At 41.4% G+C, this 15,499-nt stretch overlaps 1 protein-coding gene across 2 annotated transcripts in view; it reads right to left on the reverse strand.

Annotated features, from left to right (window-relative positions):
* The window catches only part of LOC130355606 (lysozyme g-like), an 18,870-nt gene continuing 3,371 nt past the window's right edge, over positions 1-15,499 (reverse strand). The window contains exons 1-6 of one of the 2 annotated variants that reach the window (XM_056555958.1): positions 10,757-10,780; positions 5,911-5,936; positions 5,237-5,317; positions 4,850-5,049; positions 1,536-1,674; positions 1-302 (exon numbers count right to left, since the gene is read on the reverse strand). In XM_056555958.1, coding sequence (XP_056411933.1) covers positions 169-302; positions 1,536-1,674; positions 4,850-5,049; positions 5,237-5,317; positions 5,911-5,917 — 561 coding nt within the window. In that variant the 5' untranslated portion in view covers positions 5,918-5,936; positions 10,757-10,780 and the 3' untranslated portion in view covers positions 1-168. Of the gene's footprint in view, positions 303-1,535; positions 1,675-4,849; positions 5,050-5,236; positions 5,318-5,910; positions 5,937-10,756; positions 10,781-15,499 lie in introns of those variants that run through there. The other variant, XM_056555957.1, reaches the window with a different exon arrangement.

The raw sequence follows: 15,499 nt of genomic DNA on the forward strand, positions 1-15,499 counted from the left end.
AATATTTTCAACATAGCTTTATTTTTAATACAATTACACTATATTACGCCGCAGCACCACAACATGCTATAGTGATCCCTTTAGTATTTGTTTCACATTTTCAGTGTACAAAAAGATCAGTGGTGTAAGTACAAACTCTTAAGAATTGTGTGCATTATAAATCACTAATTAGAATCCATGTCTCCTATAAAACTTTGCTCTAGCAATAACATCATTGGAGTAGTCCCCGCCTGTTGTGCGGCTATCAATATCATGAAAATTGGTGACACTTCCTGGACCCATATTATAGGCTGCAATAGCACCTGCAAGAATATATACAAAATTTGTAAGAATTTAAGGTAAAATTTTACTATACAGTGTACAGCAGTTTCTGGTGTAATAAAATCACACCGCTTTGCAACATTTTCACTTTTGTGTTGCTCACATCACTTTTGTAAGAGAAAAACTAAATTGGTGGGGTGCCACCTCCCACAGACCAACAGATTAAACATAATCTACACCAGAAATTAGTGTAAATTGTAGCTGAAATCATTGTCATTGATATTATGTAGCAAACAGACAGATACAGATGCGGCAAATTTATTAAGAGGCCTGCCTATCGTAATAAATTTGCATCAACCTATGTTCATGTAAGGCTATGTTCACACAACGGAATGTCTCGTAGATGGCTATGCATTCCGTGCGGACACCGAAAATGGAAATTCCGTGCCGGAAACATCTGGCATGGAAATTCCGCCGTGTGCACTGCACAGCAGAATCCCGTTGAATTCAACAGGACTCTGCTGCTGTGGATCTGTAAACCTAGTCTAAGATGCCGGTCTGTAATAAATCTGCCCTACAGACTTTTTGGTCCAGAATGGACATGTGACCCTTTTTGCCAGCTTATATTTACAGGTGAAACATATATTTTATTTTACAATACCGAGTCCACTCAGCATATAACAATACAAATTTATAAAGGTGCTGAGACTGTAAGATAATTTTTTTGGCCAATCACTTGAAATGGACAACACTGTGGGACGGTGGTATAAATATTGGGGTTGGAGCATGCACAATGTTAACTGGGCTCCATAGACACAAGGGCCCCCAGCCACATAAGGCACGGAACTAGCAAGGGCCTCTACCACCTACAGCTGGTTCAGGGAAACTGAGTGAGGAGGCAGATGTAGTCCCAGAATTCCATTGTAGTGCTGCCTATCTTTCTGCTCTTTGAAGTCCTCAGTCGAAGAAGTGGGAGCTGGGACAGGTGAACGTTCTAAAGTCGACAGTTGGTTCCAGTTCATAGAGGGGGCACAGGTTAACTATGGAGTGGCACCATTTATTTATGGCTTCATCAGTTGATGGTGCACAGCACTTGTGAGACCCTGGATAAAACAGTATTTTTCCCCAACAGGCACTACCCTAAACCACTAGGGGTTCCTATATAAACCCCTTTACTGCCATAAACAACCAGGGATCCTTTCTTACTAACCCATTCACTGCCCTAGAAGGCTGCATAACCCCTTTAAGACAAGCAGATTTGTATTTGCAGTTACCTTTCATCTGTTGACTTGCTGTCCATCCTGGAAACTTTAGTTTTATTTCATTAAACATGTAACACAGAATCTCTGTAGCCTGTAAAATGTGTTCTTCACTATCCCAAGCTCCACAAGGTGTATGCCACCTTTTATCAATCTGTAAAGAGCAAGACAAGGCTTAGATAGAAGCAGGTGACAACTTATGTAAGGAGCCAAATATAGTTAAAAATGGTTCCATAGAATGACACAGTTTTAAAAAAAATTTATTATAGACTTATACCTGGCAGGTTTTGGCAAAGATGAATAAAACCAAGAAGTATAAATGTATGAAATGTGTAGGGGAGGAAGAGGGCTTTTTCGATATGTATTTTGAGTGTCCGGAATTTTAAAAAGTATTGGCATGAGATTGTTAGCTGTATTGAAGACCACCTGAAGATAAAGGAGGAGGAAAAAGGATTTATTTGTATATTGGGCAGTGGAGTAAAGGAAGGTACCAGGGCAGAAAAAATATTTACTAGGCAAATTATCCTTTGCTATTAGACTGTCGATAGCAAGGCACTGGCTATCAAAAAGAGCCTCGAGACTAGAAGAATTTCATTGTTAGTATGCAAGATGATACATTTTGATAAAATGAATTGTTAAGGGAGGGAGACTGTATCCTAACTGTTCTGGAAGTTGCTATAGTAAAACCTCAATAACAATTGTTAAATTTTTTAAATAGAATTGAAGATGGGGGGGGGGGGGGTTAAGCCGTGCACACACACCAATATAGTAAAATTTGAATTTAATAATGCATACATGCATGTGTGCAGCTGGGAGTGAGGTTTGTTGAGGGACTGATTAGGAATTCGGGGCCTGCGAATTTGGTCCATAGAGAATTTAGGTTTTTGATAATATATTTTTTAACACTCCATCTAACATACACCTCAGTAATCAGCCTCCTACCTATGTGTATATATATTGATTATACAGGGTGGGCCATTTATATGGATACACCTTAATAAAATGGGAATGGTTGGTGATATTAACTTCCTGTTTGTGGCACATTAGTATATGTGAGGAGGGAAACTTTTCAAGATGGGTGGTGACCATGGTGGCCATTTTGAAGTTGGCCATTTTGAATCCAACTTTAGTTTTTTCAATAGGAAGAGGGTCATGTGACACATCAAACTTATTGGTAATTTCACAAGAAAAACAATGATGTGCTTGGTTTTAACGTAACTTTATTCTTTCATGAGTTATTTACAAGTTTCTGACCACTTATAAAATGTGTTCAATGTGCTGCCCATTGTGTTGGATTGTCAATGCAACCCTCTTCTCCCACTCTTCACACACTGATAGCAACACTGCAGGAGAAATGCTAGCACAGGCTTACAGTATCCGTAGTTTCAGGTGCTGCACATCTCGTATCTTCACAGCATAGACAATTGCCTTCAGATGACCCCAAAGATAAAAGTCTAAGGGGGTCAGATCGGGAGACCTTGGGGGCCATTCAACTGGCCCACGACGACCAATCCACTTTCCAGGAAACTGTTCATCTAGGAATGCTCAGACCTGACACCCATAATGTGGTGGTGCACCATCTTGCTGGAAAAACTCAGGGAGCATGCCAGCTTCAGTGCATAAAGAGGGAAACACATCATCATGTAGCAATTTCGCATATCCAGTGGCCTTGAGGTTTCCATTGATGAAGAATGGCCCCACTATCTTTGTACCCCATATACCACACCATATCATCAATTTTTGTGTTCCAACAGTCTATCCAATGTGGGTTAATGTCAGACCAATAGCGGTGGTTTTGTTTGTTAACTTCACCATTCACATAAAAGTTTGCCTCATCACTGAACAAAATCTTCTGCGTAAACTAAGGGTCCTGTTCCAATTTTTGTTTTGCCCATTCTGCAGCACCTGAAACTATGGATACTGGAAGCCTGTACTAGCATTTCTCCTGCGGTGTTGCTATCAGTGGGAGAAGAGGGTTGCATTGACAATCCAACACAATGGGCAGCACATTGAACACTTTTTATAAGTGGTCAGAAACTTGTAATTAACTCATGAAAGAATAAAATTACGTTAAAACCAAGCACATCATTGTTTTTATTGTGAAATTCCCAATAAGTTTGATGTGTCACTTCACCCTCTTCCTATTGAAAAAACTAATGTTGGATTCAAAATGGCTGACTTCAAAATGGCCACCATGGTCCCCACCCATCTTGAAAAGTTTCCCCCCTCACATATACTAATGTGCCACAAACAGGAAGTTAATATCACCAACCATTCCCATTTTATTAAGGTGTATCCATATAAATGGCCCACCGTGTAGATGTGGTAACTTTCTTTTAATTCTGCACTCCCGTTGAAACTTCGGAAATCCCGCTTGGGAATTGCCGGATTTCTGAAGTATCAACGGGAATACGGAATCCCATTGAAGTTTATCGTGCATTCATTTCAGGCGGAATTCCACTGGCGGAAATTCTGCCGTGTTAATAGACCCTTACTGAGCAGGATTACAGGAAGGGCATGAGAGGCCTATATCTCCAGGCTTCCCCCAGCTATAGAATTTTTAGTGGACTTCCAGCTTATACCCTTTCTGCTAAAGGAGATTCTTTCTCTCCCTGTCCAGCATTGTTTGGTCATAGCTAGGTGTTTCTTCACCAGGAGTAAATATCAGTCTGTATCTACATACTCTGGCCATGGTAGTGGCTTGGGGAAAATTCTGTCTTTCCTTCATACATGTGATCAATTTATCATCTATTCCCGGCTTTGGCTTCAAAAACTGCATAAGCTGAAGGTAAAAATACTGTACCCCCTACATTGGCCCTCATTTACTATTGCAAACCCAACATGTTTTGTCGGGTTGTGAGCCATATTCTGTTGCATTGCACCAGAAATACTGCCTGTGCCAGATTTTGGGCCAGAATTGAAAAAACCTCGACTAACTCTCCATTTTGCTAAGAAAACCCCAAAAAGGGGGTGTGGTCTCCAAAAAGTGGCGTGTTCCCGTCATTTTCACAAAAACCCAACATATTTTCTTAGGTTTCCACATAAAATGTGGTGGATTTGAGCTGAAGAAAACCCTACAGATCAGAGCATGTGTAAAAGAAGCAAAGTGTAGGGAAAGTGGAAAATGTAGGGAAACCTTAGTAAATACCGTGGAAAATAAATTGTAGGGAATTAAAACCCACAAAGAAACTTACACTCCACTCTTAGTAAATAAGGGCCAATGTGTACACATTGCAATTAGACTATATTATACTAGATCTTATATTCTCTTACATAATTCCTCTAATCTGTATTACAGTTAACAAAGTCTATACTTTTTTCATTCTTACCTGCATGAGGCCAAAGGCCTGTCCATAGTCACCATGTTTACTTGCATCTAGAGCGTTTCCAGCACGTGACTCACGTGATATAATTGCAGCGATAATAGCTCCATCTATGCCTGTTTTCCTAGACACTGACTGTATCTTCTGATTGTATTTGCTCATTCTTTCCAGATCTGTTGCTGCCAGCTTCTCTGAACCAATGATACCTTTGTATTTATGCAACAAGAAAAAGTTTAGTTTTGTATTACTATAGACAATAGTTTAAAGGGGTATTTTGGCACAGTAACAAAAAAAAATATATAGTGTTTTAATATTGGGAAAATAGAAAAACAATTGCTTTATAAACTTACTTATTCTCCCTACACAATGGTAACTTTTTGTGCCCCATCTTACCAGAATAATTCTGCCCATCTTGTCTACCAGTTGTAACTGAGGCTCCGGTTGTGGGAATTTCCGCAAGATTACCATATTTTGCTTTGAAGAAAATATAGAAATAAATATCATGATTCTTTAATTCATTTGTCAAATGACAGCCAAGTACATCTGTTTAATAGGGTGCAGTGCTGTCCTATTTCCTGCTCTGATCATAGAGATCCATACAGATGCATGGAATGACGTCTGGCTACTCACATGTAATGTTCTGTCTGCCAGTGAAGGATAGTAGGGGGTGCAGAATTGGTAAGTGTATACTGAAGTATACAATTATTAGGGCAGTGTGGCTGGCATTCATGGGGGTAAAGTGACTGACACGCACTGGTCAGAGTGGCCTGGAAAAATGTATATTTGGAAAAAAGAAGATTTCATCGCAGATGCATTAAGTTCTTTCATGATTAGTATTGCTCCTATGGTCCGTGGGCATTCATTAAATATTGCTTTGGCAAATCCGGCCAAGCCTAAGATGCTGGATATCTGTGTTGTGCCCAGGGAAGCACAACCAAATAAGATTAGCAGGATTTCAAACTCCCTTATGGGGGCTGTGTAACTAACACTGTAACTAGCACTTTTATAGGAACACTGAAACAAAGGGTCAGATCATACAAGAAAAATGTTGTTTTATAGAAACTTACCAGCCATTGTTATTTTCACTATGTACCTAAAATTAAAATATTGTTTTAGTGTAAAATAACCATAATAAACATGCTTGGCAAATTTTCAAATTTATTTACAGTATAGTCTACTTAACCTATTCTACACTGAATGGCCAATAATCTGCACTATCCAGATAATACAAAAGAGTATGTAATAAAAATGATAGTAATAGTATCCATGAACAGAGGCGTACCTAGTGCCCCTTGTATCGGCACCCCCCAAATACATATGGATTAAATACTCTGCCCCGCTATATGGATTAGATACTGTGCCCCCCTACATGGATTAAATACTGTGCCCCCTATATAGCCTGGGGGTGCAGTATCTAATCCATATAGGGGGAGCATAGTATCTAATTCTGATACATTTGGGGAGCGCAGGATCTAATCCATATAGGGGGAGCATAGTATCTAATTCTAATCGCTAAATGCGTTTCGAAGCCCGCTTGGCTTCTTTTTCAATAGCGATATGAATCCTACCACTATTGAAAAAGAAGCCAAGCGGCTAGGCGTTTTGTTTGAAGCCTACAGGCTAACTGTGAATGCACCGTGGGACCCTCCAGGAGCAGTGAGAAGTGCTCAGCACTACCCTTTCATTCCATAGGAATTATTAACTTCTTTTAATACGGACAAAAAGACTAAGTATGAGAATTATCCATACTTTTATACTGACTGTGTTTGTTTTTGCACTCTTAGTGGAATAATAATATATTTACAGTGGATTACAACAGAGACTTATAACTTTACTTTTGTCACATCTGAAGAATCTTTGTCAAAACCGCAGTCTATGCAAATTAATACTGTTATTTAAAGTTAACAAAAAAGCATTATTTATGTATTATAGATGCAGTTTAAAGACTATACATATTCTGTATGTAAACAGCTTTGCAGCTAAACATACAAAAATTGATTTTTAGACAATTTTATAACAAATAGCAATTTTAATGAATAATTTCCCTTTCAACTTCACTAAATGTGACTGTGAATCTTTTTTCCACATTTCTTCTCCACCTAATATTTTCATATATTCTTTCACATCTTAGTTTGATAGTTATCCCCATACTGATTATCCTTTATCATATCTTTATTATACCAATAGAATAGACCTTACTAGAGTACAGTAATAATTTGTCTTTTGAATATTTTCTCTAGGCTGTATAGGATACACCCCTTTTTACCAGCCCTCTTCAGGTCTTAAACCCCTCCTATATGGCTGAGCTACCTATTTCTCTATAACTATACATCTATAATACACACATACAGCTATCATATCTGTGATACATATGCACATCTATCATACATACACACATTTATCTTACAAATGCACATCTATCATACACATTATCATACATACGCACATCTATCATACATATGCACATCTATGATACACACAACTATGATACACACACCTATTATACATACGCGCATCTATCATACACATCTATCATACATACATCTTTTATACACACATCTATCATACATAGGCACATCTTTAATACACAGCTATCATACTCACAGCTTTCACACACACACATCTATCATGCATATGTACATCCATCATACACACATCTATCATACATACGCACATTTATCATACAGACATCATTCATACATACAACTATCATACATACGCACATATACATATGCACATCTATCATACATATGCTCATCTATGATATGTACACACACAACATACATATGCACATACATCATATCATACATACATCTATCAAATATATGCACATCTACCATACACCTATCATACATACGCACGTCTATCATACACAAATCTATCATACATACAGCTATCATACATACGCACATCTATCATACATATGCTCATCTATGATATGCACACACACAACATACATATGCACATACATCATACATGCTGCAAAACTAACCAATATTGTACTCAAGAGAAATCAAAACTAATACAGCACTATTACAGCTGAACTCTGAAAAACGGAAACGGAGTATCGTACAAGGGTGAGCACTACAGTAGCAGCAACTTTGGACAATAAAATGGCCATCGTACAAGTCGAGATCATAGAGACCAAGCGTGAAAAATTCATAAGTGACAAATCAGATTGACTCTCCACAAGTTTTCACCTGGAACACCAAAAAACAGAATAAACGGTTCCGACGTGGCAACTATAACAGAAGGAGAGGCAATATGCGAAAAAAAATCCCTCAGACTTCTGGACTACAGATTCAGATACAAGCCAATCAGATTACTCCACAAACCGTTCAAATCCACAACAATCCGCCTCTGGTCCATTACCTTTAGGAAGAAAACCCAGAGGGGCAGAGGGAGGAAAAGACCCAGTCGGCTCCATCAAGAGAAAGGGTGTCTCAAGGAGGAATTAGCCAATACTATTGAACCCTCCAATGTCATTAATCTTACTGATGTCTCCCTATCAGACGAATGTGTTTCCTTCTTGTCTAAGGGTCTGAATTTAGGACTGTGTGAATCTTTTGACTACACGCAGTTCGAAATTGATTTATTTAAAGGGGTACTCCGGCGCTTAGACATCTTATCCCCTATCCAAAGGATAGGGGATAAGATGCCTGATTGCGGGGGTCTTTCCGCTGGGGACCGCCGTGATCTTGCACACAGCACCCTCCCATAGTCTTGCATTGTCACGCCCCCTCCCATAGGCTTGCATTGAGGGGGTGGAGCATGACGCCACACTGGGCGGAGCCTTGACGTCACAACGCTCCAGCCCCGTGATCAACAGTAATCAGACCCGGAGCGAACACGCTCTGTGGACTGATTTTAAATGGGGTGCGGCGTGCAAGATCACGGAGGTCCCCAGAGGCGGGACCCCCGCGATCAGGCATCTTATCCCCTATCCTTTGGATAGGGGATAAGATGTCTAAGCGCCGGAGTACCCCTTTAAGGCCACAAGAAAAATCTATTTATTTAAAATGTTGAATAAAGATGCCTCCACTTGCAGTCAGAAATATTGTAGAGAAGGTGATTCCCCTACTAAGATAGGCCCCTTGGGGTTGGCTCTGCGACATATGCACCTTGGGTAAGTTTGGAAAAAAAAATTCTGTGGTTTTCGGAGAAATTATGCCTTGTTCAGACTGGTGTCTAAGAAATGACCGTAACTGATTTAATGTTTTTTGAGTGGGCTTTGAGGGGAGGCATACATATATAGTGTTGTCGCTTAGCAGGCGCTTTGTTTGTGTAGTACTCGGTGGACATAACCACAGTACTCCCACCTTTATCTGCCTGTGAAACTTTTAGATCTGGTCTGCTAGGGAGCCACTTCAGTGCATGTTCCTGTCCTTTAGATAGATTGCTAAGGACGTTCAGATACATCAGCGCCTTCACATCTTTTTGAACGGCCTGTGTGAACAGGTCCAAAGGGCTGACCGGAGGAATCGGAGGAGAAAATTTAGAAGGATTACCACCTTTTAAATACATTCATCTCAGGCTCTTTTTCGAAAAGATGTGTATCAAGGACGAGTGTATCTGAATGTGTATCGGGCACATGGCATAAATCATGTATAGCTTGAAGATCAACCTCAGTAGCATCATTTATAGGAGAAAAGCCCAAGGGACATCCTATAGTTGCAGGGATTGGCTCTGTGACCTGTCACAATATATTGAATGGCTACTAAAACCCTTATTGAAACACACACCCACATACCTCAAAGCCACTGGTGACCTTTTGATACACCTTGATGGCTTTGAGTGGCATACCAATTACAGATTAGCCTCCATAGACATTGAGAGCTTGTACACCCGCATCCGCATTGCGGGTGGGCCGATCCTGCTGCCTTGACACTGCTCATCACCCTAACTGCCAAATCAGGGAAAGCCGAGGTGGCAGTTATTAGTTATTTAGTATTGGGGCGGCCTGATATGTTTTGCAGTCTGCACCCCTCCCGGGAGTGTGCCCCCGGCGGGGGCCAGGTTCGCCAGTCGGTAGGTACGCCACTGACCATAAATGATATCCAGGGTGGGGGTGAGATCCAAAGGCCACTAAACTACAGATGGGGTTATTTTGGAGCTATTATTCAAAAGTTCCTTTTAGACCTCACTCCTATTCCTGTATATCGCTCATGGCTGCTATCATTCTATTTTGTTAGATACTTCTTAATTATTTTTTGCTTTTGACTAAAAGGGGTAATCTGACATCAGGAAAAAAAAAAATACTTACCTGCCTGCTGCATTTACTTTCCTCAGCTCTCCATCACAGTTCCTCCACTCCTCCTTTTCCCCTCCCATGTCACTCCTGCCAGTTCCCTGCCCAGAGCTGTTCCAGAACATCTCATTTCAAAGCACACTATTGCACATGAGCATGCCTTCCAGCTTTTGCTAGGAGCAAAGAAGGATACACAAGGTGGCGTGCCTTGGGCTCAGCCACATCCCTAACCAAGCACATCCAGTCTCCATCTTCACATATTCAGTGTTCTCCCATTGTGTCATAACACACTGCAACAATGCGCCTCCAACACTTACTTCTTTATTGAGTAGTGCCGCTTCTTAGACAATGAATGAAGCGCTGATTCACTCTCTTTATTTTGAGGGACATTCTGGTGATCGGTGGGGTCCCAGCTTTAAGACCCCTACCAATTACCTAGTTATCCACAGGATAGGGGATAATTTTCTATTGTGGGAATACCTCTATAACAACAAGAATGTTGTCAGCCTGTCACCTTAGTTTAGGAGGACCTCCTATACCAGGGGTCTGCAACCTTCAAGACAAAAAGAGCCACTTGGACCCGTTTCCGAAGAAAAAAAAAATGGGAGCCGCAAAACCATTGTGACATTTAAAACAAATATAACACTGCATATATTGTTTCTTACCTTAATGCTATATATACAGGATCGTGCAGTCAGCTGTCAATCTGAAGAAAAAAAGGACTTTCACTTAACAATGTAAAATATATTTTTGCTGGGGTGGGCTTTTTTTGGGCCCAGGCCTGGGGTGGGCTTTTTGTGGGCCCAGGCCTGGGGTGGGCTTTTTGTGGGCCCAGGCGTGGGATGGGCTTTTTTTGGGCCCAGGCCTGTGGTGGGGTTTTTTTGGGCTCAGGCCTGGGGTGGGCTATTTTTGGGCCCAGAACTGGGGTGGGCTTTTTTTGGGCCCAGGCCTGGGGTGGGCTTTTTTTGGGCCCAGGCCTGGGGTGGGCTTTCTTTGGGCCCAGGCCTGGGGTGGGCTGGGGAGAGGGGGGTTAATGCTGCCGCGGGGTGTGGGGTTAACGCTACCGCTGCCATGGGGTGAGGGGCAACTTAACCCCATGGCAGCGGCAGCGTTAACTTCTCACCCTGCGGCAGCGATAACGCTGCCGCTGCCATGGGGTTAACGCCCCGCTGTCAAGTGAGTAATGTACTTTACATACTCACCAGCTCCTTGCGTGGCATCTTCCTCTCCCGGCGACGCTCCTCGACTGAGGCGCAGGCTGGCGACGTCACTGTCATGTGACGTTACATTGTCACATGACAGTGAGGATCTGCGCAGCCCCGGAAGAAGAGACTCCGCTCCGATGGCACCAGAGCAGGTAAGTAAACCGACGACGCCGTGACGGCGGCTCACGGGTTCAGATCATTCCGGGACACTGCATTGTCCCGGAATGAGAGTGACCGGGACCCGGGACAGACTCGCGGCAAAGGAGTTAAAGAGCCGTATGCGGCTCCGGAGCTGCGGGTTGCCGACCCCTGTCCCATACTGACAGACTGACAACTTCCACTATCATTAGCACAACAAATTATAAGTGATTACAGTGCAGTTACATCCAGTGATGCCCCTACATAATGCTACATAATACCACAACACCATAACCGTTACTTTTACCACTACAGATAATATAAGTAATTATAGTGGAGTTGCACCCAGTGCCTCACAGATGACATCTTCTCTGATTAGAGTTGTTCACTTTCCTTTTTTGTTTCCATCCAGCCTAGACAGTCATGATGATTTCTTCCAGCCACGACTCATCTCTGCAGAACCTCTCAAACAAACATTTTAGGGTCTGCCCTTTTCCAATATGTATAGTGCCCAAATGGTAATAATACCCCCCCTGGTGTCCCAAACAGTAGAATGAGTAGATAAGGAGGTTGGGCACAAGTAGGTAGGTCCCTGCCATTAGGTAGTTACGTTGATCCTTTAGTCAGACAGGTTCCTCCAGATAGTTTCCCCATTACATAGGTGCCCTAAGTAGGTAGCCCCCTCTGTAGGTAGTTGTCCCATGCACATCTGGGCTTCTGAGTAATTAATGGAAAATACAGATTGTTAGGGTTTATGTCACACACCCACTGATAAGTTGCAGTCTCACCATCCCAGAGCAACTTTAGAGCATTAGTGGTGCCATTGTTTGTTGCTGCCCTGACCTGGCCTTTCCCTCCTAAACTTCATACAAATCTTATGACAGAAGCAAGTTATGCTTCGGCCCTGAACCTCAAATATTGAGGCATGAGTGCACCCTCCACCAGGGCTGGCTCTGCCTATAGGCAAAATAGGCAGCCGCCTAGAGCACCCTCTTGATGGGTGCACTGCTCTGCCTACTGCAATAAAGTTAGCCAGCATCCAAAGCACCTGCCCATCAAGAAAAACCCAGCCACGCTACCCCCACCCCATCTGTACTATAATGATTGGCATTTTTCAACCTGCTGGATGAGCACAGCGCCACCTCCGAGGCAGACAGGGGCATTCACTAAGGTGGGGTCCGTCCAACATCCTGACATTGCGCGCCGCCACACATTGGGAGGAGACAATGAGCGGAGTTAAGGGGCGGCAAAATTAGTTTTCGCCTAGGGTGGCAAAAATTATTGCACCAGGCCTGCCCTCAACCTGTCCCTCCCTAATATATACTGTGTCATGTGAGGGAGGAACCAGCTGAGAATAGAGCTGCAGGATGGCTCCTCACACCTTACTTCAGTCAGCTTCTTTTTTGTGTTCCTGCAAATTGACTACTAAATCAAGTGAAGTAAGGTTTAGGTTAGCGCCTGCTTCTCCAATCAGACAGCTGTCTGCCAAAGCATGTGAGTGGCGAGGTGGAAAGCCAATAAACTATGCAGGGACTGGTCAAAAGCAGTGACATCACTTAGAGGGCGGGGCTCAAGCTCAGAGACAAGATCCTGCAAAGCCTCCTGAGATAGCAGAGAATTATGTGTTGTCTTGGGAGAAAAGGAGGAGTTGCTGGGCTAGAGACAATACCACACTGACAATGAAATGACTACACCACTTTCTGGTGAAAAACTTAAAAACATGCTAAAGCCAGTGTAATTTGTAATTACACTATATTAGTACATTATATATCTTGGATGATAGATCCGATTGGCACTGTCACTCTAAAGCTTCCTGACCCTTTCACATCCTAAACCACTGCCACCTTGCTGGATAAGGGAGTACAGGGTGTGCTTTGCTTGAGACTTCTGACTCACATGTAACAGCGTATGTGAAATTAACCTAGCACTCAAAGTATGACGCAATGGATTTTATTGTACAGTCCTTAAATATTTTTTGACGTTTTGGTCCTTCCCGGACCTTCCTCAGAAATTATACTCCAAATAATAAAGACAAAATAAACATTCAATATCAAATGATATCAAAGCAAAGTAAAATTAAAATAAACATGACATAACATATGATAAATATATACAGCAATCATAGTAGATGTGACATAGATATGTATACAAAGTAATAGGATAACATAACAGTATCTATGGAACAAAGGAGATTATATATTCACACTCTATATAATCCCAGTAAGGTAATCCTATGACATAGGCATGTGAGGCACAAATTGGAAAAAAGGAGAAATATAAGCAAAATATCAAGATACATGCATAATCCAGATGCTGCTATAAATAGAGATATATTTAATAGTACTGAGAGTCATGCAAATGCTGAAAGTAATATCAGATGATGTGCCTTCATACAGACCAAGGGGAGAATGAGTCAGTAATTAAGGAACATGATATCGGCTAGGGGTAGCAAATATACATACACCATCAATTCAGACTGTGACAAGTAAAACATGTTGGATAAACTCTGTATAACTGCCTATACAGTTATACACTTACCAGGACTGGTGCGGAGGTGAAGATAGAGAAGAGCGTCCAGATGCCGTGTTAAGGAGGTGAGTGGTATCTTGACTGAAGTCACCGGAGTGGTCTTGTATACATATCTATGCCCCATCTACTATGATGGCTGTATATATTTATCATATGTCATGTTTATTTTAATTTTATTTTGCTTTGACATCATTCGATATTGAACGTATATTTTGTCTTTATTATTTGTAGTATAATAAAGACAAATAAAGATAAAGATTTTTTGACACTTCCGGGAAAGACCGAAGTGTAAAAAAATATTTGAGGACTGTACAATAAAATCCCTTGCAGCATACTTTGAGCGGCAAGTTTATTTCACAAGTACTAAGAGGATTGGGATTCCTACTTGTGCCCCTAAAGAGGGAGTGCCATAGTGTTTGTTCATTCACATTTAACAACTACACTGGAGCCATTATCCCTTATAAAAATAGCATACAATATATATATAATTTATATATAAAACACACACTAAAGAATAAAAATGTAGTCAGATAGCTTTAGGACGTAGTGAAAGCCTCAACTGTGACTTGTCATATTCTCCTCCATTTAACATATGATGTCAACGGCTTTAAATTCACAATAAAACGAGAATACACATAAAACAAAAAGGACATTTTAAACACTTGTGGCAGTTATCAAGTAATTTGATATGGCGGTACCTTCTTTCTCTATGGTACTTCTGAATATTACTGAGTGTAATGCTCTGCAATATTTAGAGCACCACAGAGAACGTGCAGAGAGCTGCCTGTGCATGTGTGTTCATTCATTCAGGGGACAATGTTCCTCCATTCCTGTGATCAGTGGGATCCATCACTTATCCTGTGCATTGGAGATAACTTTTTGTTGTTGGGAGTAACCCTTTATGGTACATTAGTTAGGCCATATGAGACTAATCCTCCCAATGACTAAACCCATGTTCGCTTTAAGGACTAGCAAAAATTATTTTGCCTTCTTGTATTTCAATGTTTTTGCCACAGTATTATTAGCCACAGTTTTTTTTCTTACTATGACTGCATTGCAATTTAAAGGGGTTGTCCGGGCAAAGTTTTTTTTTTTTTTATATCTGCTCAAGAAGGGGCTAAAATATATTTAAAATATATACTTATTTTCCTTTCTCCCGTGCTGCTGGTATAACGGCGCTCTCGTCCTTTCAGTGTGATGACATGATATCACAACCCTACTTAGATAATTGGAGCTGATGGTGGTTGCCAAATCTGTAAAATCAACTTTTTATTTCTCACCCAAGTGTCAAGGAGCCAGAAACCATTTGGTTAAATGACACAGCCTGGCACACCTCCTCACCCACTCTAACCCCACCTCCTTTAATTTGCATGAATTAAAGGAGGTGGGAGGTGAGGGCTTAGGCAACTCCACCCCAGTGACACATTGCTGACAAATAAAAAGGCAATTTTAAAGTTTGGCAACCACCATCAGCTCCTGGAAAGGTACAGTTGACATAGGTAAGGTAAGGCTGGTTTGACATAACAGAATCCTGAG

This window comes from Hyla sarda, chromosome 2 (genome assembly GCF_029499605.1).
Source record: "Hyla sarda isolate aHylSar1 chromosome 2, aHylSar1.hap1, whole genome shotgun sequence".
NCBI lineage: Eukaryota > Metazoa > Chordata > Amphibia > Anura > Hylidae > Hyla > Hyla sarda.